At 44.3% G+C, this 25,636-nt stretch overlaps 1 protein-coding gene across 1 annotated transcript in view; it reads left to right on the plus strand.

Annotated features, from left to right (window-relative positions):
- The window catches only part of WNT2 (wingless-type MMTV integration site family member 2), a 40,246-nt gene extending 14,884 nt beyond the window's left edge, over positions 1-25,362 (plus strand). The window contains exons 4-5 of the mRNA XM_012652760.1: positions 8,369-8,633; positions 24,178-25,362. Of these exons, the coding sequence (XP_012508214.1) occupies positions 8,369-8,633; positions 24,178-24,407 (495 nt within the window). The 3' untranslated portion in view covers positions 24,408-25,362. The remainder of the gene's footprint in view (positions 1-8,368; positions 8,634-24,177) is intronic.
- The last annotated feature ends 274 nt before the right edge of the window (positions 25,363-25,636 follow it).

Genomic DNA, 25,636 nt, shown 5'->3' on the forward strand with positions numbered 1-25,636 from the left:
TTACGATCTGCCTGCTTGGGTTATATCACTGCCTGTGAGATCTAGGGCAAGCTCCTCTGCTTCTGGGAGTTTCAATATCCTCATCTGTAAAATGGGGATAATGATAGTATATACTTTATGTGGTTGTGTGGACTAAATAAAATAGTTAATATAAAGTGCTTAGCATGATTTGCTATATGGTAAGAACCTAATGGATGTTGTGCTTCATTATTATACTCTGACAGTAAGTTGGGACAGAGAAATATGAAACAGAATTGTTCTAGCCTACACAATGCATGTATTTCCTTCTTCCATAGCCCTTTATTTTTCTTCTAACATTCAGACTTCTGTCTCTATGGTATAGAATGCTATTATCTAGAAGTTCGGTTTTTTTTAATTTTCTTAAATTTTAAAAGTAGAAAACAAGCCTCTGCAGGTCAAAGGCGTAAAATGTTCAAAACAAAGATGAAGGGCCACATAAAAAATGTGCTAAGATTTTAGTACTGAAGCAATTATGAGCCTATTGAAGAATTTTGTTGAGAAAACATATATATTAAACTAAAAATGGTTTGTACGAGGCTTAACACCAAGAGAGTCTTGCTGTCCTTAGATGTTACTTGAAAAACTATCTTTTTTAAGTAGTCATATCAAATGAGCTAGTATGTATTGACAGGATGCCACAGAGTAAAAATTAGATGGGATTAAGGCAAATGGGAGGAGGAGAGGGGTTGACTAAGAATCACGCCAGCCAGTGTGGTGAGATAAAGAGGCAAGAGGGCTGTGAGAATTGAGAAGAGGAGTGTACAAGAAGGCTGAAAATCGAATCTTGACAGCAACCTGCATTAAGAATCGAAGAGGGGAGTAAAACAAGAGACCTTTCAGGAAAGATTCAAGAGACAAAATAGGAATCAGAACGTAACTGTATCATGGGCTGTGGCCCTAATGTTCTGAACCAAGCTTCCAGCATCACACACTAGAGACAGCTAGTTTTTGTAATGGAGACTTATTCGCGTTCCTTCTCCATCTATTGTAGAAACAGCACTTGTATATAGCAACAAAAGTACCAAACTGAGCAGTGCAGAAAAGTATCATATTATAAAATGGGAAGTTTTCTCCCCTCACAATCCTTGTCTCCTTCCAGAACATTTCAAAGTGCAAATTAACTCAAGGATGTGGACAGGACATGTAATGTTTTACCTTTACTCCCAAACCTCATTAAAATTGTAGTAATGGAATAAAAATGGCTTAAACAAACAATAAGGTGAATAGTCAAAGAAATGCAAGAGCTTAATGAATTTCTGGGAATTGGAAAGCAAATGAAGAAATTGTAACTGATAAAGAAGGATGGAGAAGCCACAGTCTAGAACAAAAGCAGCAGATGGGGCAACAGCCAAGGGAACCAGGGTGCCCTGAGAGTACCACAGATAAAAAAAAACCTGGAGAAAAACACAGGCCTGAAAATCAAGATTAACTTAAAAATCCCTAGATGGAATAAGGAACCCCCTTCCCTCCCCTCCATGGGCAAAACTCCTCGATGTCTATATTTAACCCCCTGGGCTCTCCGGAGTTAGGATCCCAGCATAAGAGCCAGCATCTTACCCACTCAACAAAAAGCAAAATTCTCTGGTCCACAAGCCCCACCTACACAACCAGAGCCCCTGAATACCTTTTTACTACTTCATTCGTATGAAGAGACTATCCAAGGATTATCACAGATTAGATTAAATTCAGCAGCATGAAAGAAAAAAATAAAAAGGAAAATTGCCGGAAAACGACTCCAGAAGAAAAAGCAGTAATTCAGGGACAATAAGAGTATTTTGAAAAAGCTGAATTAGTCTCCTCACAGAGATACAAGATATTAACTTCTATAAATAAGAAGAGAGGCTTTGAAAAAGTGGCAATTAGAGGACAAGAACTCAGAAGAGAAAGCCAAAGAAATCTCTCAGAAAGTACAACAAAAAGCCCCAAAGACAAATGGAGTTTAAGGAGGTCCATAAACAACCCCCCGCTTTCCCTCTTGAGTTTGAAACCAACTGAAAAAATGGACAAATAGATGGACTAAAAATGTCAGTTTCACTGAACAAAAAAAAAGCTGCACTGGAGAATGTGGTCTGGAAGCACAGTGCTGCCTCACAGCCCTCCCCAGAGCCAGGCAGACTCACCCATCACTGGGTGGCCATGGGAACCCCTGCAGGGGAGCCCCATGCTGATGGTAGGAGCCCACCGTAAGTCATTTCTAAATGCTGGCAGATCCCCAGAAAGAACGCAGGCACACAAGCCCTGTTCCTTCCTCTAAACTCACCAGTTGGACAAGTCACTTCTCTTCCTCTGGGGAGACATGAGCAATGGGGTAGAGAGAGCCAGCAGTGTTACTCAGATGGAATTTCTTCTTCAAGAAGCCAGGAAGAAAGTATTGAAAAAACATGAGAAAAAACATAAGAGACATAGAGGATTGATTCAGAAGGTTCAGTGACTAATTAGAATGCCACAAAGAAAGATTAGAAAAAATGGAGGGGAGGGAAATATTAAAGAAAATGTCTCAGTGCTGAAGAACATGAGTGTTCAGATTGGAAGGGCCTGCTGAGTGTCGAATAGGATCAATGGTGGTGGGGGGGAATATTGTGATATTTCAGAACCATAAGAATAAGGGAAAGATTCTAGAAGCTTTCACAGGGGAAAAATACAAAGTGAAATGAAAACAGAAACAAATCTGTTTTAAAAGAATCAGCCAGATATCAAACTTCCCATCTGTAACACTAGAGGCCAAAAGCCCGTGGCACTATACATTCAAAGTTTTGCAGGAAAATTATTTCCAATCCAGGATTCTATACCCAGCCAAGCTATTAATCAAGTGTGAAGGCTGAATGAAGACATATGAGACATGCAAGAATTCAAAAAATGTGCCCACCTTGAAGGAGTTACTCAACAATGTGCTGCAGCAAAAAGAAGGAATAAATCAAGAAAGAAACAACATGGAATTTAGGAGAGTGTGTGTCCAGGTGAGGGGGGCATGATGTTAGGTCTCAGCTGCCAAGACAGTCCAGGTTGGAGTCAGAGGATGGCGGCCCACGGGGCCCCCAGGAAATGAGAAGTGATGGAGTAGGTGGCACGATTGTGCGGTTATGATCAAGGCAATTGGTAGCAAGTAAAACAAGAAAATGCCAAACTTCACTTTAAGAACATTCTTTATTGACACAGAGGTTGTGATACTGGATGAGAGATCATGAGACGCAGCACTGGCACAGTACTTGGTTATGCAGTTAACAATATTACGTAGATGTTTATTGTTTTTAAATTTTAGAATCAACATCTAGACATACTGTGGAATACTTAAGGTCCTCGGCTTTAGTCACTCATTCTTTTATCGTCCAGGTAAAACATTTCCAGCACCTCCATCAGTGGCCATGCGTGGGAACCCCCAGGTCCTCCAGCAGCACTTCCACCAGAGACCCCAGGGGTCACTGCTGTAGCCTGTTCCTCTGCCATGGCTGTGGCCCACTGATCCATCGATCCATGGGCGCTTGGGTTTTACACCGGCCACCACCCATCTTTCATTCCCTCCAAAGCAATGCTAGCAGAGATTGTTGCTGGTTGCGCATTTTTTCCTGAAGGATCCGACGTTTTGGAGGCATGGAGTAGGAAACAACTTCTGATCCAGTGATCAGTTTTCCCTGTTCCTAGAAATGTACTGACGGCTACTGCCATGGGAATTTCTCACTGCTGCAGCCCTCCATAGGTCCTCAGACTCCCACTCTCCGCTGCATCCCTGAGTTTGGACGTGATTCTCAACCCTGGCTGCACATTAGAAACACCTGAGCAACACAAGTACCATCAAAGCTGGGGTCGCATGTCCACTCCAGGGTCTGCTTTATCCAGACCCGGGAGGGGTTAGAAACAATCCCCAGGTGATTTTAACGTGTAGCCAAGAATGGGAAACCTGGCTCTGCTCTCTCCAGTTGCCAGGGAACAATCCTCGAATTCCTGTTACCATGCAAAGTGTTGACTCTTTTTGTTTTCCCCTCTCCTTCCAGACCATGAAATGCCTCAAACTGCAGCCAGATTGTAGAACATTTTTTCCCTTCTTCCGTCTACACACATGCAGGCCTTTAAAAAGAAGATCAGACCACATATATTGTTCTACATTTTGGTTTTAACATTCGACTTCCTTTTGTCCCTGTAAGACTGATCTGCCTCATTATTCAGAGACCACATAATATTTCATTATTAAGCATATACCATAATTCGCTTAGCCATTTTCCTATTGATGTCACTTGGGTTTTTCCCTCATATTTTGCTATTACTAATTATACAGTAGCTGCAGTGAGCATCCATGTGGGTGTGTATCCTTCAAAACTTGTGGAAATATTTCCTAGAGTGGAATCACCAGGTCAAAGGATATGTACATTTAAAATTTTGACAGGTATTGCAAAAACACTCTCCATTTAAATGTTGTATCAACATACTCTTCCACCAATGGTTTGTTAAGGCAGTGGTCCCCAACCTTCTTGGTGCCAGGGACTGGATTCATGGAAGACAATTTTTCCACAGATTGAGGGGGAGATGGTTTGGGGATTATTCAAGTGTATTACATTTGTTAGATTTGCAGCTGCTCCCCAGCGCTGATCTGACAGGAAGCAGAGCTCAGGCGGTGATGCCAGCAATAGGGAGCGGCTGTAAATACAGACGAAGCTTCAATTGCTGGCCAGCTGCTCACCTCCTGCTGCGCAGACAGGTTCCTAACAGGCCACAGACTGGTACCAGTCCATGGCCCTGGGGTTGGGGACTACAGTGTTAAGTGTTTCCCCTGGCTCTTAACAACACCAAATATTATATTATTAATCTTTTTTACTATTTGCTAATTTGCTAGGCAAAAAAATAAAAGGTGTTGCATTGTTTTAGTTCACATTTCTCTGATTGCTAGTGAAGTTAAACATCTTTTTGTCTTTTTGTTAGTACTTTGTATTTCTTCTATGAATTGCCTATTTAATAAATTTTTGATGGCTTTTTGGAAGATACAATGCAATCCCCTCCTGTTTCTCTCCCTGCCCCCACTGCCATTATAACAGGTCTGTAATATTATCTAGTCAGTTCTTGATTATTCAAAGGAATAGAGGGGAGTTGAATATTAAAATTCAGAATTTCAGAAAATTATAATGTGATTTCTATTAGGATTTTAAGCATTTTTTTAGAAAGAGCACAGCTGTGGGAGTGAGGCATACCTGATTCACATCCTAGTTCTGCCTCTGTCTAGCTTGGTGATTCTAGGGATTTTCCTCACTGAGTCCTGGTTTTCATAACTGTAATATGGGAATAATAACTTAGCCTAATTGCAATAATTACATAAGATAATGTGTGTGAACCACCCGATGTGGAGCCTGGCACATAGTTAATACTCAATAAAAGGCTGTTATTGTAATAATGTTATTATAACATTTGAATGTTAAAATTGTTCCAAACCAGGAACCCTCATTGTGAGTTTCTGGGTCCCATATCCTTACTCTTCTCTCAACTGCTCTCTAAAACAGGCCGCCTATGCTCCCATCCCCTTCCTGCTGCCTCTCTGATTAAGCAGGTTTTTTTCTTCTTCAGGATGAAGGGTTTGAATTTCAAGTCCGCAAACCCAGTGCACAGAAGAGGTGAGGTAGCCCCAAACTGTGATTGAGCACAGAACGGGTTGTGTGTTAACAATCGGGGCTGGAGACATGAGCAAATCCAGTACCAGAGAAGATGTCTCACTCTCTCTCCAGGTTAATTGTCAGTTAAAGCCTGTCCTTAATCCACAATCAAGAACTGACCATGGGACCTGTTGAAATACCTTCAGTTACGAGTAACAGGACCCCAGGAGCTCTAAATAATGAGAAAAACTTATCAATCTGGGTCATAAGAAGTCTGGAGGTAGGGCATGTCCAAGGTGGTTCATTCAGCAGCTCAACCACATCCTCCAGAACCCAGTTCTTCGCATGCTTCGAGAGGGTGCCTGCAGCGTGTTGCCTGTCCTGCGTGAGCTGCCCCCGTCCCAAGGAGGCTGCTGCAGAGAACAGCATCTAGAGACAGAGACAAGATGTTTCTCCTCATATGTTTCTTTTAAAAAGTGAAGAAACCTTTCTTATAAGATCCCCAAGAGATTTCTCCTAACATCATATTGGCCCAAATTGACTCATCACATGCCCCGTGCTGAGAAAAATCAGTAGCAGGACAGTAAAATTACTATTTTACTGGGGTCAGAGAAAGACCACTGAAGTGCAAGGCTACCCAACACCTGAACAAAACTGTTAGCGAGGAAGGGAGGAAACGGTGGCTGCACAGATGCTCAACGGTGTCTGTCACCGCCACATGTATTTGTAAGGGTTTATAAGCTATGTTTTTAAGATCCAATTTTAAATTCATATGTAAATCCTTAGATTAATTATATAAAAATATCAGCTTTGAAGTTTGCTCGCTGGAAACTCAGCATTACAAAGGGAGGGCAGTAATATTTCTTGTCATTGTTAAGTATTAATTATGAGTAAATAACCTAGCTTTAAAAGGAATACGCTTGGAAGAATGAGCATTCCTTTGCAATTCTCAAGCACGTGGCATGGAGTGAGTTTTGTGTGGTGCTATCTGAGATCTTAGGAGGAAAAGCTCCCTGGCAGGCGGGCCCCACAGAGGGCAGAGTGGGGAGCCCACATGGCACTGCCAGGGTTGTGTCTGTGGCAGAGGCCTGCCCTGCAGCTCGTCCAGCGAGCCTCATACCAAACACCTGGAATGCAAAGGTGGGGGAGCACATGGGAGGGTGTAATTCTAGAGAGGAAGTTCGTGCTAAGACACCCTTTAAAGGTGCCCAGGTCCCTGTAACTTGGCTCTCCAGGCTAATGAAGTTCTTCCTGCTCACTTCTCTGTCCTTGACCTCCATGGCTGGCTCATGCGAGAGAGGATAGATTTCAGATGTGACAGGGGCACGGTCCACTATGGTGGCAAAGAAGGAAACAACATCTAGGTGCCAAGGCCCGACCTGGGAAGAGTGTGAGCAAATTCACATTACTGAGTTTGGGCAAGTCGCCTTACCTCCCTGATCCCTGGTTCCCTCGTCTGTAAAATGGGAAGAACAGTAGATCAAGGGTGTTGTGAGGACCATGAGTTCTAATAACTCTCTTCACTTAGGCGAGCCAGGGAGAAATGGGCCAGGGTGGGATAGAGCTCACCAAATCATTTTGGGGATGGTGCAGCTACCTCTGCTGGCTCATACCAAGACCAAAGCAGAAACATCCTTGGACAGTTCCAGGCCCACCTGTCCCTTCCCTTGTCTCCAGACCTCATATCCACAGAAGAGGCGCATTTGTTTTGGGAGCCAGCTGAGATGGGCCTGTCCCACTTTCCCTTGCATCCTCTCTAAGAAAGATCAGAGCAAACCCAGCCCTGTCGTCTAAGCAAGTAACGTTGGCAGATTTGAGGGATAATCTTCCTAATTTAATGTCAGCCTCAGGTCACTAACTGACTTTTCAGTGCAGCCTGGCTCTGCCCTTTATTGGCTGTGTAACTGTGAGCAAGTGTTTTAACCTAAGTCATGCTCCTCAGTCATATGCACAATAAATATGGTAGCACAGATTTGTTGTGAAGATTAAGGTCACCAAGATAGAGTGTATAAAGCACCACATGTACTCACCATCAAATTGGTATTAACTGATCAACACGTAAGTGCCCACATAAAAATAACATCTATTGGATGTCGGGCAGGGGGGAGGGGGGAGGAGGGGACGGGTACATGCATACACAAAGAGTGCAATGCGCACCATCTGGGGGATGGACTTACTTGAAACTCGGACTTGGGGGGGGGCAAGGGCAACATACGTAACCTAAACATCTGTACCCCTATAATATCCTGAAATAAAAAAAAAAATAAAAAAATAAAAGATAGAGTGCATAAAGCATTAGCATAGTGCCTGGAACATAGAAAGCACCCCATAAATAGTAACAATTACTATTATTGGTTTATTGAAAGATGCGGACTTAGCAATTACTTTATTAATCTAATTTGCATAATAGTACACATTTTTAATATGGTAAAGCTGTATTTATTTAGAAAATACTCTAATTAATTCCCTCGCTCTTCAAACTGGCCATGTACCCTATTAAATAATGAAGATTTGTTATGCCCATAGCCAGTGGGGGTCACAGTTAGGTACTACCTCTCCAGTCTCTACCCACTCACCCGTCCTGCTGCAGTCAGCACAGTGTGGCTAAAGTGACCAGCAAGTGACAAGAGATACTCCAACATCTCCCAGTCATTAGCCTCAGGATCCAGCGTCCTCAGAGTCACTTCCTGATTGCTTGAAGGTAAGGAAAGTTGTAGCATGTGTCACATGTTCGAGGCCACCTCTGTTGAACTTGCCCCTGTCTTTCCTGGCAGGCTGTAAAGCGGTTCTTGAAACAAGAGTGCAAGTGTCATGGTGTGAGCGGCTCCTGTACCCTGAGGACATGCTGGCTGGCCATGGCCGACTTCAGGAAAACGGGTGCCTATCTCTGGAGGAAGTACAATGGGGCCATCCAAGTGGTCATGAACCAGGATGGCACGGGTTTCACTGTGGCTAACAAGAGGTTTAAGAAGCCAACAAAAAATGACCTCGTGTATTTTGAGAATTCTCCAGACTACTGTATCAGGGACCGAGAGGCAGGTAAGTTCAAAATATGTTATTCACAGCACCTAATCCTTTCAACGATTGATGTTCCACAATTTAAACGAGGCTTCGTATTTTCAGCCTGCTGCCTTCAGGTTCAAAACTCATGTTCTCTATAATTCACATTGAAACTGCACAGACAGCTCCTAAGCAACTGGAGAAACAGGTTGATTCTACACAGATTGATAACGTGTAGATTCTGGAGAAATGGGAACCCAAGAATGTACGGGGCAAAAAGTCAAAATATGCATATTAGCAAAATTCTTCAGCCTGGACAAAATTCTTATTAGTGGACTAATGTGCACTGTGTAGATATAGCAGCCAAGCATCTTTCACGTGATCCTGACGCTGCGAGGAGGATAGCTTTGCAATGTACCTTCCCTCTGTGACTACGGAAGAGGGTTGCAGGGCTTTAAATTTAGCCTCTTCTGAAAGTGCCCTACTTCACCTTCTCTTGCTCTTTTCAGTGCGCTTCCAAGTTGCCAAATACTAAAAAGCAAATCCCCATCTCTACGCTGTAGATGGGCAGTGTGTAAGGGAAGCACTTCCCTTCCAGATGGCAACTTCTTGGTCTTGAATTCTCTCAAAAAGCAGCTCCGTCAGCCTCCACACAGCAGCCGCTCCCACCTGTCTAGTTTTGGAAACGTGCATGCTCCACCTCTCCCCCCTCCCCCCCATCAGCCTTGAACTCCAGGCTTGGCTTGTTCTTTGCAGACTCTGGTGCAAAATGAGTACAAGTTTAAGTCGATAGGAGGTGGTGGGGGCCCACAGCCCACTTGGGCTCAGGCCAATTTCTCTGACTTGGTAGAGAACAAGGGAATTCATTATCAGAAAAACCATTCTTTAACTTAGATTCTGAGTTTTCTTTTTTTCATTCCCAAATAATCGCAAAGACACCAGTAAAACAATGCAGTTGGCAGCCAGCTCCTAACATGAAATTGACCAAGAAACTAGGTTACCAGGGAATGTCACAAGGAGGCCAAGGCCTCTTTTCTGCCCCAGAGGTTGAATTTCCTTCATGGTTTGCTGTGCTAGTTTCTTGAAGCATTTGAGCAGGTTTGTGCACGCAGCCTAGGGATTAATGACGACTGAGCAGAGGACCAGATGCTGTGCCCTGCTGCATTCCTGACACGCTTTGGGACCTCTAACAAGTCATCCTACCTGTCAGGCCAAAGTTTCACCCGAATCATCACGAAACCTGTTCTTTAATACAGGATTGTCCCAGGGGTCTGGCTCTCCCTCTGCCAGTCACTGGCTGTTTAACCTCGGCCTCCTCAAACTGAACGTGGAGATGATGGTATCTTGATCATTTTAGGTCCTGTGTATTGACTCCTGTGTGCTGGGTACCAGGCCAAGACCACTGCATACATGGTCTTATTGAATCCTAGAGCAGCCATATGACATCAGTGTGTTGGAAATAGTTTGCACAGGGAGGCAAGCAGTTATACCCGAGGAATATTTACTGCCTCGTGGATATTCAATGAAATAAAGATAATACTTTTCTTTTACCCCACAGAGGAGACCCCAAATCTAATCCCTGCCACCTCTTCAAGTTACTAAATTATTCTTGCACACTTTGCTCTCTCTACTTCTGTATTAGAAAGAAATTCTGTTTCTTGATCCTAAAATAGCAGACATATCTGCAGTACCCATCACATGCCAGAGCTCAATCTACATTCTCTCATTGATTCTTACAGAAAGTCCAGAAGGTACATATGTTATCATCCCATTTTATAGGAGAGGAAACTGATGCTCTGAGAGGTTAAGGATTTTGCCCAACCACTTGTGGCTGGTAAGAGGCAGAGCAGGGACTTAAACCTGAGTCTGTCTGTCCTTTCAACCATTTCATTCTGCCTGCCTCTGCACCAGGCACAAGGTGTGCAGCTGCAGGTGTTGGCTTCCTGGGGGAAGCTATTTTATTTACTCTCTTGTTCTCTTCCATCTTAGATGCATTTTTGTTTATCTAACTTTAAAAAAAATGTAAATTTGATTCTTGGTTGGTGTTGATTAACCAGGATCCACTCTGTTCTTTCTTCTTTTTCTTTTTTTTTTTTTAAGTAGCCATTCTAATGTATTAGATCAGATTTCCAGAAAGATTCCTAAATTATTCATAAATTATCTGAACTGTACTTAATTCATGCCCTTTTTAGCTGGACCTAAGAGTGCCAAAGTTATCCATGCAAACCTTGCAACACTTCTTTTTAATTCTGTTGACTATCAGATGATTATTTTAGTAAAAATATGATTCAAGATATTTGATATCATGTAAGCAAAAGTCCAGATTGTTAAAAGAATTTTTCGTTATTCATATTTGGTGTCATGTATGAATAGCCACACGTATGAGATGCAGGTTTTATCTGAGAAAGCTTCCTTCAACCCATACAGCTGCCAAGGGACTTGCTCTTGGTTGTGTGACCAATAGCCATAGCCTTTTAAAGATGAGGCTTTATCCTGTCCATTTTCTACTAGAAACTTCTGTAGTATGTGCTCTAGCCAGTCAGTCAAAAACAGTTGTAGAAGTTTGTGGGCACAGAGTCATCCTGGAGTAGCCTCTAACCTCTGTCAGTGGATCAGGGTGACCTGCAAGAGGGGGGGTTTCCTGCCTGTCACTCGCAGTGGGATGCAGGAGTCTCTCCTCCAAATGAAGCTGCTGGGTCAGCGCAGCACCCTCTCAGCCCGTGTTAAAGAACCACTCAGCACACACGTTACCGAGGGACCCTGTCTCCCGCACTAAAACCATACATTTGGAAGGGCCTATGTTCCAGCATATGGAGCTCTCACATGTTTGAAATGTGCTATCATCAGGCTCTAAAACAAGTCAAAAGTCTGCAGTAAAATTTAAATCAAGTAAGAATAATTTCTATTTTTTGCATCTTCTCTTTTAAAAAATGGCATTGACCCATCCCGACGTTACATCCATACCACCCAGTCTGCTTTGCTGTGGTTTTGTTTTGCTTTTGCTTTTGTCTTAAATCATTGTTTTGGTTTTTAAATCACGCACATTTAAATATTCAACTTAGTGGGCACCTTCTGCTTGCCGAAATGAAAAGCAATGGTGGTGAGCAGGTGGAATCTTGTCATGTAATGGCTATTTGGAATGGACTAGTTTTACTCTTGCTGATCAGCAACTGCTTCTTGTTCCAAGTAACTTGTTGACTGACGTGAGCTTCTTGTTTAGCCAATTAGGTCCATGCAGTGGATAAAGTTCACAGGTCTAGTCCACTGTTTTCCAAAGTGAGGGCCCCTTCAGAGACCTATTGAATGAGAATCTCAGGAACTGTGATTCTGTATGCTTTTCAAACACAAGCACATCACAGTTTGAAAGATCCATGATTGAGGTGGCCCATGATTCCTGATTTCCCCTAAGTATTAGATACAAAGAAATCCAGAGGGACTTTTTTTTTTTGAGTACCTGATCTCTTACAAAGGAAAAGAAAAATGTTTTTATTTGAGGAGTTCTAGATAAATGTTACCCAAAAGACATCCCCCACCCTGGCTTGCCCAGTATAAGAAGGTCATTCTTTCACATTTAGGGCCTGCGTCTTCAGGAACCCTCTTTTATTACAAGTTAACAAATGAAAATGATTTCGGTCAACAAAACTTTCACTGGAATTAGCCTGACGGAAGTTATCAAGTCAGCCCACTGGGGAAGTCCTGAAATAATGATACCAAGACTAGCGCATTATGATGAGAAGAATTGCAGAGTTGAGACCCAGGGATGTTCTTGGGCGAGGGCAGACCTAGCTGGGCAAGGAAGATGGGAACATTGGCTGAGTTCCTGCTGAGTTAGACCCTGTGCTGTACACCCGACGTGCATATCCTCTGACTTTTCCCAGCAGTTACTTCCACTTGTAGAGAAGGAAAGTGAAAAGTTACTTGCCCAAGACTGCATGACCTGTAAGTGGGAAACTAAACAAAATAAATAAGTAAATAAAAATCAAAACAAAAATTCATACCTTTCCTACTGTACCACTTACCTCCTAAAATTTGGGTGGTATCTCTGTGTGTGTGTGTGTGTGTGTGTGTGTGTGCGCTCATGGTGGGGGTAAGTCCTGTGTAACAAGGAGGCAGCATGAGGACAGGGGACCTTCAGGAGGTGAGATGCCCACAGAGTGGGGAGGTCGAAAGTGACCAGAATTCAGCTGCACCCACATTTACCTTACGTTCCCTTGGCGCCCCTTTCACTTAGAAGCCCTTCGAGTTTTTAAGAGTGTCAGTGTCTTTAATTGTTCCTAAGAAATAGTAAGCCCAAAAACCCATGAAGGAAGATATTCTTATGGCAACAACAAAAGACAGTTTCCCCTAGTCTTCAGCTGAAGAACGTGAGTGCCCTGGGGTTCAACTGTTACTGCTCTCCCGTGCCACTCAGATTAGAAAAGTACGTACAAACATGTGATGTTGTGCATGTGACACTTTGCAGGCCAAATGGGAGACTAGATTCTGGAAGCCGGGCTTTCTGGGATGAGTATTCTGTGGCTCTGCGGTTATCTACTCTGGTTATTGCTCCAGGCATCTGTAAATCAAAGAAGCCCTTAAGTTAGAGATAGTTTCATCTGTAACTGAGGAATGCTGCTGTCCTCTCCAGAGAAAGCGTCTGCACCTAATCACAGGCCACTTTGACTGGTTAGGATGTAAAAACTCTGACCTGGGCCAGAGGTCACCCTGAGGTCTCCCCTCCAACTGTTGGAAACAAGCAACCCTCCACCTCTTCTCCAGTCAAGTTCAAAAAATGAATGGAGATCAGCAGTTGTTTAACGTATTGCCTGCTGCAAACCTGATACCTGCCTGACGGTTCCGGGCTGTGAACGGTGTACGCTCTCAGGTATCGCTTTTTTCCCACATAAATCGTATTTGGCAAGCAGAACTCAGAACCCGCGGGAACACAATCGCGATCCCGGTTTGCAGCGATTAGTGTCCTAGCATGCCCTGTGCTGTGGCTCGGTTTGCAGAACCTGGGGAACAGTGATCGTGTCCCAGTAGCTGAACAAAAACAAGGGAACAAGCATGTCAACCAATAGCAGTGGGTGGACCTTATTTAGATACTAGTATGTGCAATTCCCACCAGGACATCCTACATCCCTCATTTGTCACTGAACAAATATTAATCGAGCTCCTTCTATGTGGCAGACTATTATAAGCCCTGGGAATGCAAAGATGAAGAAAACGGACTCAGTGTTGCCCTCTTAGCTTCGTCCACCTCGTCGTCCGTGAAGCAGTCTGAGGCTTCAAGGCTCAATCTGAGCTCTTTCCTTGCTCTACTTTCTCCCTGATCTCCCTGGTTCCTGTGGCTTTAAATGCTACCCCTGTCTTCATCCCTCTTCTCTGCCCTCATCCTGCGGCCAATCCCCTGCTTTACAGCTTCACTCAGATTCCCCACCTTTATATCAACCTGCTTCTGTTCAAAAAGGAACTCCCGAAACTTGTTTTCCCCCAGTCCTCCCCGTCTCAGAAAATGGTTGTGCCGCCCACTCCGGGGGTCAAGCCACAAGCCTGAGTCATTCATTCCACTCCTTTCTCTTGCCTCTGCTACGCCATCCAGTCTGTCACCAGGGTCTTTTGAATGTTTCAAGGACCTACCTGCTTATCCGTCTTCACTGCCACCCCTGGGTCCAAACAGAGCTCTGTTCTTTCATTCGTAACACCTGCCACAGTGTTTAGTGAATTTGTTTAACTATTTATTTGTTACCTGCCTGCCCCACTGGGCTCCACTGGAGATTCCATGATGGCAGGAATTGTATCTGTCTTGTTCACTGGATCCCCAACACCTAGTATGTAAACAGGTGTTGAGTTGAATTGAATGGCAGGTTATTAACAGCATAAAATATAGGTTCATCATATTAGCTAAATTCTTAGGTATGTTGGTGCCGTGTCATAGCTTAAAGATAACTCGGTTTCTTTGCAGGGAATTGTGGAGCACGTCTTCACTCATCACTGCTTACCTTATAACACATGGCCTATGAAAATTCCTATTTAAGCTTAATGTTAAATGGAACTTTTTCTCCTATTTTTTTGCCTAGAGATGAAAATCTCAAATAAATGAATGCATCATCAGACTCTATCTATTGCTTTTAGCTGCCACCAGATAGTTCTATTTGGGGTGGGGGGCTGTTTCATGTACTACTATCAGTGAGATCACTGGTTAGTTCGTGATTTTATTTTTAATATAACCAAAAATACTTTTTATGTCCAATGATATTTTGTGTTATAGGCATGATCTATAAATCCATTACTTTTCAAAATACAAACTTAGTAGAATTACTATATTTTTAGGATACACCAAAACATGCCCTAATTTGAATTAATTGACAGTGGCAATCAGATTGAATTGTGAAAATTAAAAAAAAGAAACTTTTTTTTTCAAAAAAAGAGAAAAATTTCTTTCAAAACAGAAATGTTCATTTCTTATTCCAATTCTTTGACATAATTTAAACAACTAACAACAAAGAATTTACCAAATAGATGTCCTTTTCTTTTGAAAATAGGAAAAAACTTCACTTTTAATTACCACATTAATGTGTTACTAAGGAAAGGATGATTTTAAATACTTTAAAATAATGAATTTGCCTACTTCATTTAAGCTTTCCTCATGAAACCTATTTTGCACTGGTAAATATCTTCTGTAAAGATAGGCAGATTTCATAATATTAGGGAAAGAGCCCTGCGTAATCTTAGGAGATTTGGTGCTACAGATTGCCACCTATTACTGTTTCTACTGATTACTAATTGGGTAGCCATGGACAAATTAACTTCGATGGGTATCTTAAGATATGGCTATTTCATCTAGAATTCTAAGGTTCCTATGATTCAATGAGTGAATTATTAATTAATTTTAATTAAGTTTGCAGTAAGAACCTTAACTTGATGCCACAAACTCCCTTAAGTTGTCATTTTTAATCGCTATCATTTAAAAGTGTGCCACCTTTCTTGTATGTGTTCTCTCTATACCGAGTGAGACAATTTGAATAGAGATAAGGTTTAGCTGATCTGCTACCACCGTGCCTGAAGACTGGGTGACCACTCCCTCAATGGGGAAGGCTGATCTTAATTTTTAAGAAATTACTTTTAATTTAATATTTAATGAATCAGCACATACATGTTGACCACCTAGGCACTATGCAGTATATAGAAGAAAGCATGAGGCTTAACCCCTGTCCTTGGGCAGTCGAGATGCATGAGAAATGAGTAAGCATTTCTTGAACCCAATTGCATGATACACATCACAGACCTCACGAAGGAGGTGAGCTGGGCTTGGGGACAGGGGCCCCTGTAAAGTAGGCCTGACTCTTGAAGGGTGGGAAGACTTACAATGGAAAGGAGGAAGAGGAAAGGCCCATGCAGCAGATGAGAGTGACTCGCATGAGGAAGCGGTCTACATGGCTGTGACATCAGAAAGTCATCTCGGTGGGATAGTAAGGAGGTGGCCTGGGTAGCGGGTGCAGGTGGGGGGCAGTGGGAAATAACTCGGGTACGCTAGGTAGTGCCAGACATGGAAAGCCTCACAGAGTGTGACTGTGGCAACTTTAATTCCATTGTAAGATTTACTAATTTAATGGGTCATGCTTCCCTGTGCCCATCAAACTTTTCCAAGTTATATAAGCATTGAGTAAAATCATCTGAGATAAGTGGGGATATTGTCTTTCCTAAGTAGCTTCAGCTTTGTGATCCTTAATGTGAGGAAGGGCTAGGCCTTGCCAGTAGATGAATGTGCAGCCTCTAACATTTGCTCTTTAACATTCTTTTGTTCCCTCAATAAATCTGTGTCATTAATGACAACGTGTAAGTCAAGCAGAGGAGAAACAGCCTATTGGATGACAGGCTTAAGTGAATCTTGCTTTATGCCCTAATAGTCAACATATGGGCCTCTGTCAGCCTGGAGTGGCAGGAATTTCCAAAGACACGGGCCTATCGAGAGGGGAGGGGATGGAGAGAAAGAGAGAGAAGAGGGAGCCCTTGCTCCTAGAAGTATGGGTCTGGGAACTATTAGCAAGAGCCCCTCTGCTCCTCCTCTGCTGTCAGGAAGATGCATGTTAGTGGAGACAGAAATGTTTTTACACTGGGAACCCTGACTCCATTATTAATTTTATAGCTCTGGGGATGGGATGCTTGATTCTGTAAAATTCCCTCCATGTTGCCCCACCAAAAGTGTGTTATGTGGTCCTAAATGTATGTGATTTGGAAACTTCAGTTCTGCATCTTGTTCCCATGCATATGTGAGCTCTTGTGCAAGTCAGGATGAGGACAACACGTGTGGGGAGGAGAGGTCTATCTGACTGGAAGTACCCTTCCCATAGCAGAGATGTTGCCCAGGCTTCAAGATTCCGCCCAGATCTTATGGACACCGTTTAGGCAAATGATTTCACGACAGTTTGATGTAAAGATGAGAAGAAGGTTGGAATCTGAGTCTACAACCCTCTGTGTCTGGGGATTGGGCTCTGGACCCAGGCAGGCCACACATCTAGGCACACTTCACAAACATAAATCAAAAGGAAGTCAGGGAAATGCACTTTCAACTTGTCACTTCTCTCATATGTGAACTGTGTAAATCAAAGTGCAATACGAAATAATATTATAAAGCAATATGAATGATTTTGTAAAATAAACATGTGAAATGCAAAGCATCCACATATGTGTTTACCCTTTTAAAGTATCAATTTGGGAGACTCTAATGATAGGGCCAGTAATTGAAAATATTTTTTAAATGTCTCCCTTGGAGTATTTTTAGAGCCGGTCACATACGCTTTTGTAGATACAGTGTGGTGCAAATATTTGCCGTATAAGGATCAAGTTGGCTGTTGGAAGGGCTCAGAGAATCTTAGAATGAAGTATGAAGTTAGGCAAGTGATCAAGCTAAGCAATTACATTTTTGATGAGATACAAATTGATAATATTGGCTTCCTTGAACCAGAAGGTTCTCCTTAGAGAGGGTTCTTCCCAGTCGCATTAGTGACAGATGTCAAAACCACCTTAAGGGCATGTGTGTTTTAGAGATGTGCATCCTGGCATTGCAAAGAAATTACTCTCATTCCTCGAAAAATTACAGGAATCCCCTAAGAATATCAGTACAGGAAAAATGCAGCAAAAGCTACTAATGCCATGTTAGTAGCGTTTGCATTTTGTCACAAAACTTTAAATGTCTTAATTGTCAACAGCATATTATGAGCTGGAAAAAAAGGCCTCTTTCCAAAAAAGTTACATGTCAGGACTTTTGCAAGTTCTTGCTTAGGTTACAGAATTAAGAGAGAGAGCAGGAAAGGTGCCACAGCACTGGTCACGTACGGTTATGAGGGATACTACTTTCTGGCGCCTGGCAGGGCACCAGGACGGGGTGCTCTGCGGAGGGGCAGAATATCTCAACGGTCAACACTTGAGCTCTGGAGTCAGACAAGCCTGGTTTCAAGTCCTGACCTTGCCACCAGATAGCTGTGTGATCTTGGGCAAGTTACTTAACCTACCTGAACCTCCATTTCCTCAGCTCCAAAATGGTGATGGTAAGAGGAACTTCCTTATAAGGTTATGAGAATTAAATGAAATAATACAGATACAATGCTTATTGCAAGGCCTGGCCCATGTAACTGCTCCATAAATATCGGCTCCAGTTATGAACAAAAAGGAAAGAAAGGGAGTGAAAAGGGAGGTAGGGGAAAGGAAGAAAGAAGAATGAAGGGTGGGGGGATGACGGATGGATGAACTTCCATTCTATCCAGCTTGGAAGATTTGAAAACTCGCCTTACGGGTTTCAGGCTGATAGGTGTAGCTGGGTTTGTTTCCCAAGTGGTTTCTGTTGTGGCCAGAGCAGGGATGAGTGATTCTGTTATTTGGAAAAAATGATCTAGAACTATGTGTCCCAAATATTTCGAACTAAACAAGTAGGCAGAGCATAAAACTCAGTGGCTCCCTTTCATTAAAAAAAAAATAATACACACACACACTTAAATACATAGTCTCGATTCTTTTATTTTAAGCATAATGGTGATGCTCTTTGTTTTGGAAGGCCAACGGGAGGTCTTTAAGGCAGTATAGCCCTACTGCCAGCAATAATAATGAATCTTTATTATAAGTCATTAAGGGAAAGTAATACCAGCAAATTTTGTATAGATTCTACACTCCAGAAATGCTCTTTTCAGAGTTTCGATGAAATGGCTCTATATTCTGCGAAAATGACAAGTGTCACAGCTTTCCTTCTGCTTTACAGCCTGTCATTAGGTCTAATCAGACCCAAACCCCAAGGCAGGGCCAGTTTGTCGTCCATTGCTAGGCTGCCTCATCCTCCCTTCCAGCTTCAGCGACCGCCCTTCCCTGCCCAGCCGGCCCCTCCCCTGGCACCCCAGGTGTGACCTCACCACCAATGGCACATCAGTGGCTCTCAGTCCTCAAAAACCCTCTCTCATCTTCCCTCTTCTGGGCCCTCATTCTGCCCTGTTGGCGCAGACAGTGGACAGTGGCATGTTCAGATTAATTGTGTTTTCCAGCGTTTTCTAACTGCGCATTGAACTACTGAGACATCTCACCACCAGAGTCTTTTGTTTCCTTTCCTGAAACCACTTCTAAGTTAAGCTTTTGTCAATGGTCACTGCTTTGTCTGATCCTCTCTCTGAGTTCTGATGAGTCATTCCCCTGAGCAATCCTTCTGTTCGGACAGAGTCCATTTCAGTTTTCTGCATTTGGGGGACAAAAAACACCACGACCATTGCACGAGGCTGAGTTAGACCACCAGCTCCAACCTCCTTAGGCTTCAAGCCACTGGGGAAAGACCACCAAGTTAGATATCAGAAAGAGACCCAGGCTGAGTCAGGAACAAGACACCTTGCCTGCCTGTCCTTGCCCCTAAGCCCACCGCCCCAAGGGGAATAAGGAATTCTGATGCATAGTAACGTAGTCCTGGTTTTCACACACACAGATCGGTGGAAGTGAAGGCTGTTGATTGGCGTGTAGGGCCTATGAACAAAACATAAAAAGGTAAAAATTCAGAGTGGCCCTTGGGATGCCAAGGGAGAGCGCTTTTCACCCCCGCTGGGGTCTCATTCACACCCACGGCTTCAGTCGCCACATCTGGGCCAAACATTTCCCAGTCTGTGTCTCCATCCCAGCCTCTCAGAAAGTGTGTCCGGCAAACATTTCTGCCCGGATGACCACAGTCCCAGCAAACTGCACATGTTGAAGACGAAAGTCATTATCTTTTCTCGAAGCGGGCCCCTCCCCAGGCGTTCCCCACCTCAGGGAATCGCCGGCGCCAACGCAGTCACTCTAGCCAGAGCCTGAGAAACCCTCTGGACGCTTCTCACCCTCTCCCCCATCCGTCCACGCAGTCAGCACGTCCTGCCCGTCCCGCCTCTGCTAACCGCTCCCACTCCCGCCACTGCCGTCCCAACGCAGGCCGCTCCTCGTCCTGCCCGGAGCACTGTCCTGGTCTCGAATTTGTCCCCGGGTCCTCGCTCAGGCCCCCTTCACGCCACACAGCCCCGCACCCTCGGCGTCCTTCGGAAACACAGATCGGATCACGATGCCCTTTGCACGAAACCCCCAGCAGCACTGCGCTGCCGCCGGTGGAAGATTAAACCGCTCGCCCTTCGCGATGCAGCTTCCACTCACCACGCGGCCCCGTCTCTTGCGAGTCTCCCCCGAGCGCTGATTCCAGCCGTGTGGAACGCTGCGCCGCTCCCCGCGTCTTACAGAGCTTTGCTCATTTCCTGGCCTTGACACATATGGTCGCCACCTTTCTCCTCTTTTCCCTTTCCCTCCTCCCCTCGTCCTCCTCTTCCTCCTCCTCCTCCTCCAACACTACCACCTTTCTCTTCTTAGCTTGTTACTGAAATATAAAATGCATGCGGAAAAGTGCACGCGTCCCCTGTGTACAGCACGATGAATTTTCTCAAATGAACACACCCATATAACCGGTGCCCAGATCAGGACCCCAAAAAGGCTCAGTATTGCAGAAGCCTCCCTCACACTGCTTTGCTCTACTCGCCAAGAGAAATCACTTCCCTGACTTCTAATAACAGTGGCTAGTTTTTTACTTGTACTTTTTATAAATGAACACCTAGTCTGAAATGAAAACGTGGCATCAGGTATGTGTTGCTGCATAACACACCACCAAAAACTAAACGGCCTAAAACAACCTCACAGCCCCACCGTGGGCCTCATGGCTCCTCACGGCTGTGCTTTTTCTTCCACTTCATCACCAGGCTCCTTGGAAACTGGGCCTGCGCCCACTGTCCCCGACTGTCCCCAAGTCCTCTCCTTCCTGCACTCTCCACTCTGCTGCGTTCATCTGGACCATCCCCCATTCTTTTTTTTTTTATTATTTCAGCATATTATGGGGGTACAAATGTTTAGGTTACGTATGTTGCCCTTGCACACCCCTCACCCCCTAAGTCCGAGTTTCAAATATGTCCATCCTTCACATCCCCCATTCTTTACTGAAACTGCTCTCAGCAAGGAGGCACGAGCTACCTCCCTGTCGCGGAGCCCAAGGAACATATTTCAGTCTTTTCCTACTTGGCACCTCCTCCACCCCTTAGTTCAGTGAGTCACCAAGTTCTAGTGACTCGCCCTCTTCAACTCATCGAGTATTTGTCCTGCTTCTGTGTCTGCTCATTGTCTCCTGCCTTGACTATTCCAACAGCCTCAAAACTTCCCTCCCTGCCTGCCCCAAACTTCTTCCAGACTTATCCCAACATGGTTTTGGGGATTAAAACGCTGGACTGGCCCACCACCCACCACAGAATAAACATCAAACTGTAGCATGGCATAAAGTCTCTTTAACCTCCAGCCTCCCTCTCTAAACTCTTTGCCTAAGGCCTTTCCCCCCAACCCCGTGCCTGGGTCGCTTTGAATTTGCAGTCTTTTGTGAACCTGCCCTGGGAATTTCTGCTAGGAGGTTCTCTCCTGCCTGATGCCATTGACCCCACCTTTTACCTGCAGATCTCCTCCTCCTTTTCATCCTGTCTCTGATGCCAGCTCCTCTGTAAAAGGGCACAGTTGATGGCTCTTTTTCTGACCTTGCTACTATTAATATTAATACTAAGAAATATCATTATTGTAATAGTCTTGGTTCACACCTCCTAGAACGTAAACTCCTCAGGGCAAGATTTTTGTTTTGTAAACTCATATATCCTAGGCTCTGTGCCTAGCACAGAGTAGTCACTCAACAAACACTTGCTAAGTGAATGAATGAACCCTTAACATTTATTGAGCACTTATTATGCCAGGTGCTTTCATGCATTATCTCATTCCATCCTAAACACAAGCCCTAGGAGGAAAGAACTGTTTTTATCCCAATTTTGCATTGCAGGAAACCAAAGCTTGACAAGATGAAGTAATTTGCCCAAGGTCACACAGTCAACCAATGGCAAAGCTAGGATTTGAACCCTGATTGTCCAAGCTCTAAATAACCCACTTGACTGTCTTTGAGCTTTGTCTGCCGTGGTGCTTTGCACATGACTCTACTGTGGGTCACAGTAGCCCTTAAGCAAATGAAACAATTATCCTGAAGTAGTGGAAGTATCTCTTTACCTGTTTATGTCTGCACCACATTATAAGTCCCTTGAGAATAGGAACTGAGTCCTAGTTATTTTATTCACCAACCCGCCCCCCCGACCCCAAGCAGTCAGCACAGTGTCTTACACATGTTTGTGTTCACTAAATGTTTATTGAATGAAATAATGGATGTGCTGTTAACAGGCAGCATTTGGCAGTGCATTGTTTTTGCACTATCAGTAATTTTAAGGACTGTCCTCATGGTTGCCCTGAATCCAGCCCCAGCTGCTGCCTCTTCCAACCCTTTGCTTCTTCAGCACGATGTAGGCTCAGGGCCACCCCTGGCTGATCCACCCTCCACCCTGACCCCGGCCCTTTGCCATCCTTCCTGTCTTCGTGAAATTCCCCGGCCGCTCTTCCTGCCCTTGGAGGCCGATCACGCAGAGCAAGTTCTACCCCACCCTCTCCTCTTCTTAACCCTGCGCTCTGCTTGAACCCTGCCGCTTCTCTGGTCATCCTTGACAGGCAGGGCAACGTGACATTTTTGTAGATAACTGTAACACAGAGTGGATTGTGATAAACAGAGACAGTCACGAGGCCCTGTAGGAGTTAGAACAGGGAGACATTCCTAGTTAAATGATGGAGAAGCTGGAAATGAATTAAGCCATTGTCTTTTTCACCCTGATTTGTTTTGTTTTTAAATAAAGAGTTTAGCTTCTCTAGGGAAATTTCTTATAAGGATACAGAGTCTCTAGGAACTCAAAGGTTGGAATGCCGCCAGGCCTCAGGGAGAAATAGATGCAGAACCAGAAAATAGTTTGGAATGTCGGCAGCTTTTTCTTTCCATGTCTGGTCTTCATTGTCTCTGTACATTTGCTTTGTTCCTGCCTCTGAGTGGCCCTCTTCTAGTCCACCGACCTCATCATGGGACGTGGCTGCCAATGGCAACCAAGTTTATATGTAGAGATACTGACCGGCTGTCAAAATCACACATCTCCGGGGAAATCTACCTGATTGGCCCAGCATGAGTCAGGTGCTCATCCCTGGTCCAATCATCTGCTGCCATTGAACACGGACATGTTGTACGACATGGCTGCCAGGCAGCCGTCTCTGTGGATGAGGAAGTAGAAAGGATCATTGTAAGTCGAGCAAACTCTAAAAATGTCCACTACCCTTGGTTCTGTTGTCTGATAATGTTTTTGTAAAAGAATTCTGGATGCTTCCTCAGGAGTAAAGCAAATCAAGAGGCTTTTTATCTTTGAAATTCTTTTTCAGAAACAAATACATAAATGTGGATTGCCAATTAGCAATATCACCCTGATTAACTAAGACGATGTTCCATCAGTAATTTCCAACAGGGTTTTGATGCCGGTTTTGTTCATTGAAGGCCTAGAGTCCTGGCTTCACCTAGTGCCCCACACACAGCTGTGTGGCCTGCTAGGCTGCAGTGGGGGAGACAGTTATGGGATAAACCCAGCAGGACCTTTCTCCCTCCTCAAGGTCTCACACACATGATGTCCACACCTCCCCTTCAGCAACTACAGTTCTATGCCCTTTCTAATAAGCCATTGTAATCGGGACTGGGGAGATAGAATTCTTTCCCTTCAAGGATTCCATGCCCTGATGAATTTTGAGAAAGCTAACCATGGTCACATCTTGCTTAATTTGATTTGAGGTCGGGAGAGAGGAAACAAGGATAGATCCTTCTTTCACTTTTGTCTGGCCTTGCCCATTCAAGGATCCTTCAATTTAAGTCCAGGTAAGGATAATCTAAAAAGTTTATCCAACTCAGAAGTGGGAGAGCTGGATTCAGGTTGCTCAAGACAAATCCAAAACTTCATGTCCGTCCTTCCTGGACTGGGCCCTCTTGGCACTGCTATGCTCCCTGCAGCTGGCACAGAGGATTACATGGGGCACAGGCCCACAGAATGGGTGTGACAGCCCCAGGCTGTGGTGAGGTGATGCCAGGGCTCTTGTCCTGAAGAATGTACCCGTGACTCTTCTCCTGAGGCATACTGTATTCTGCCCAACCTTTTCAGTGACATCTCCCTGTCTTGTCTTCCAGGCTCCCTGGGTACAGCAGGCCGTGTGTGCAACCTGACTTCCCGGGGCATGGACAGCTGCGAAGTCATGTGCTGCGGGAGAGGCTATGACACCTCCCGTGTCACCCGGATGACCAAGTGTGAGTGTAAGTTCCACTGGTGCTGCGCTGTGCGCTGTCAGGACTGCCTGGAAGCCCTGGACGTGCACACGTGTAAGGCCCCCAAGAACGCTGACTGGGCGACCCCCACATGACCCCAGCAGAGGTCACCATCCACCTTCCCTCCTGCAAGGACTCCATTGGATCTGCAAGGACGCTGGACCTTTGGGTTCTCTCTGGGGGGATGTTTCCTAAGGCATATGGCCTTTGTCTCAACAGAAGCCCCCTTTTCCTCCCCGGGGCCCTAGAACTGGGGGCCACGTGCTGCACATAAAGCATATCTTATTCTGTCTGTCTTCCTGCATTCTGGGGGACCTCTCTTCCTAGTGAGTTCTCTTTGGAAAGGGCATGACAGGCTGTTCCAGGGGGAGGCTGGCAGGCCCAGACCACTGTCTCCATCCACCTAGACTTTTCCTCTTTCTAGAGCAATTGGCCAGGCAGAAAAAAGAGTGTCTCAAAGGAGCTTTCTCTATGTCTTCCAACAAATGCTCCCAGTTAAAAAATTCCATACTTCCCTTCGATGAATAAAGAAAGCACAATCAACTGCCACTGAATTAACTTTAATTCTTGAGAAAACCAAGCAAGGCTTTTGTCTGATCAAGTGTTTTCATAGCCACCAGCCCCAGGGGCCATTGGTCATTGCCTGGAGAAGGATGGCTTTCAATAAACTTCAGGTTTAAAATGCATATTTTCCAATAAATGCCCACAAATATGGCCCTTATTGCCATATTAAAATCTGATGTAGCAAGGTGAGAATGTGTGTCCTTGGGTACAGTGGCATGTTCGGTCTTCGCAATAGCAAAAGCCTCAGAAAGCGACTGCTCTGCATTACCATCTCTCGATATAAAGAATCTTTAGGGGATGAGACCTCCTTCTCACTTAGGATCTGAAGGGAATTAAAAGAAGTTGGACGATCTGACAGCATTCTCTAACTGTTGGGTGAATATGGCAGAAAATAATTCAGTGCGTGGAATATCAGAAAATGTGTCTGTACAGATAAAGAAAAAAGAGGAGAATAAAATTCCTATCTGGTATTTTGCATGTGACCCATGGCATTTTGTAACTGAAATGACTTCAAGAATGAAAACTTGTGGGATGACAAGACCAGTGAACTAAAATGCTGACAGAGAGGTTTCCAGAGCTAAATCACGCCTGGGGCAGCCTTTACCGTCAGCAGATGCCTAAGAGAAGTCAGCCACGTGTGCTGAGAGCAGCAACCAGTGCCCATCACCCTTCAAACACTTTTTAAAGACCTGTCATGTTTAATTGTATTTATTCAATGCTTACAAGATGACGTGATACTGTAGCCTAAAGCAAATGACAC

The sequence above is a fragment of the Propithecus coquereli genome, unplaced genomic scaffold, assembly GCF_000956105.1.
Source record: "Propithecus coquereli isolate 6110/MARCELLA unplaced genomic scaffold, Pcoq_1.0 Scaffold4, whole genome shotgun sequence".
In the NCBI taxonomy this organism is placed as follows: Eukaryota; Metazoa; Chordata; class Mammalia; order Primates; family Indriidae; genus Propithecus; species Propithecus coquereli.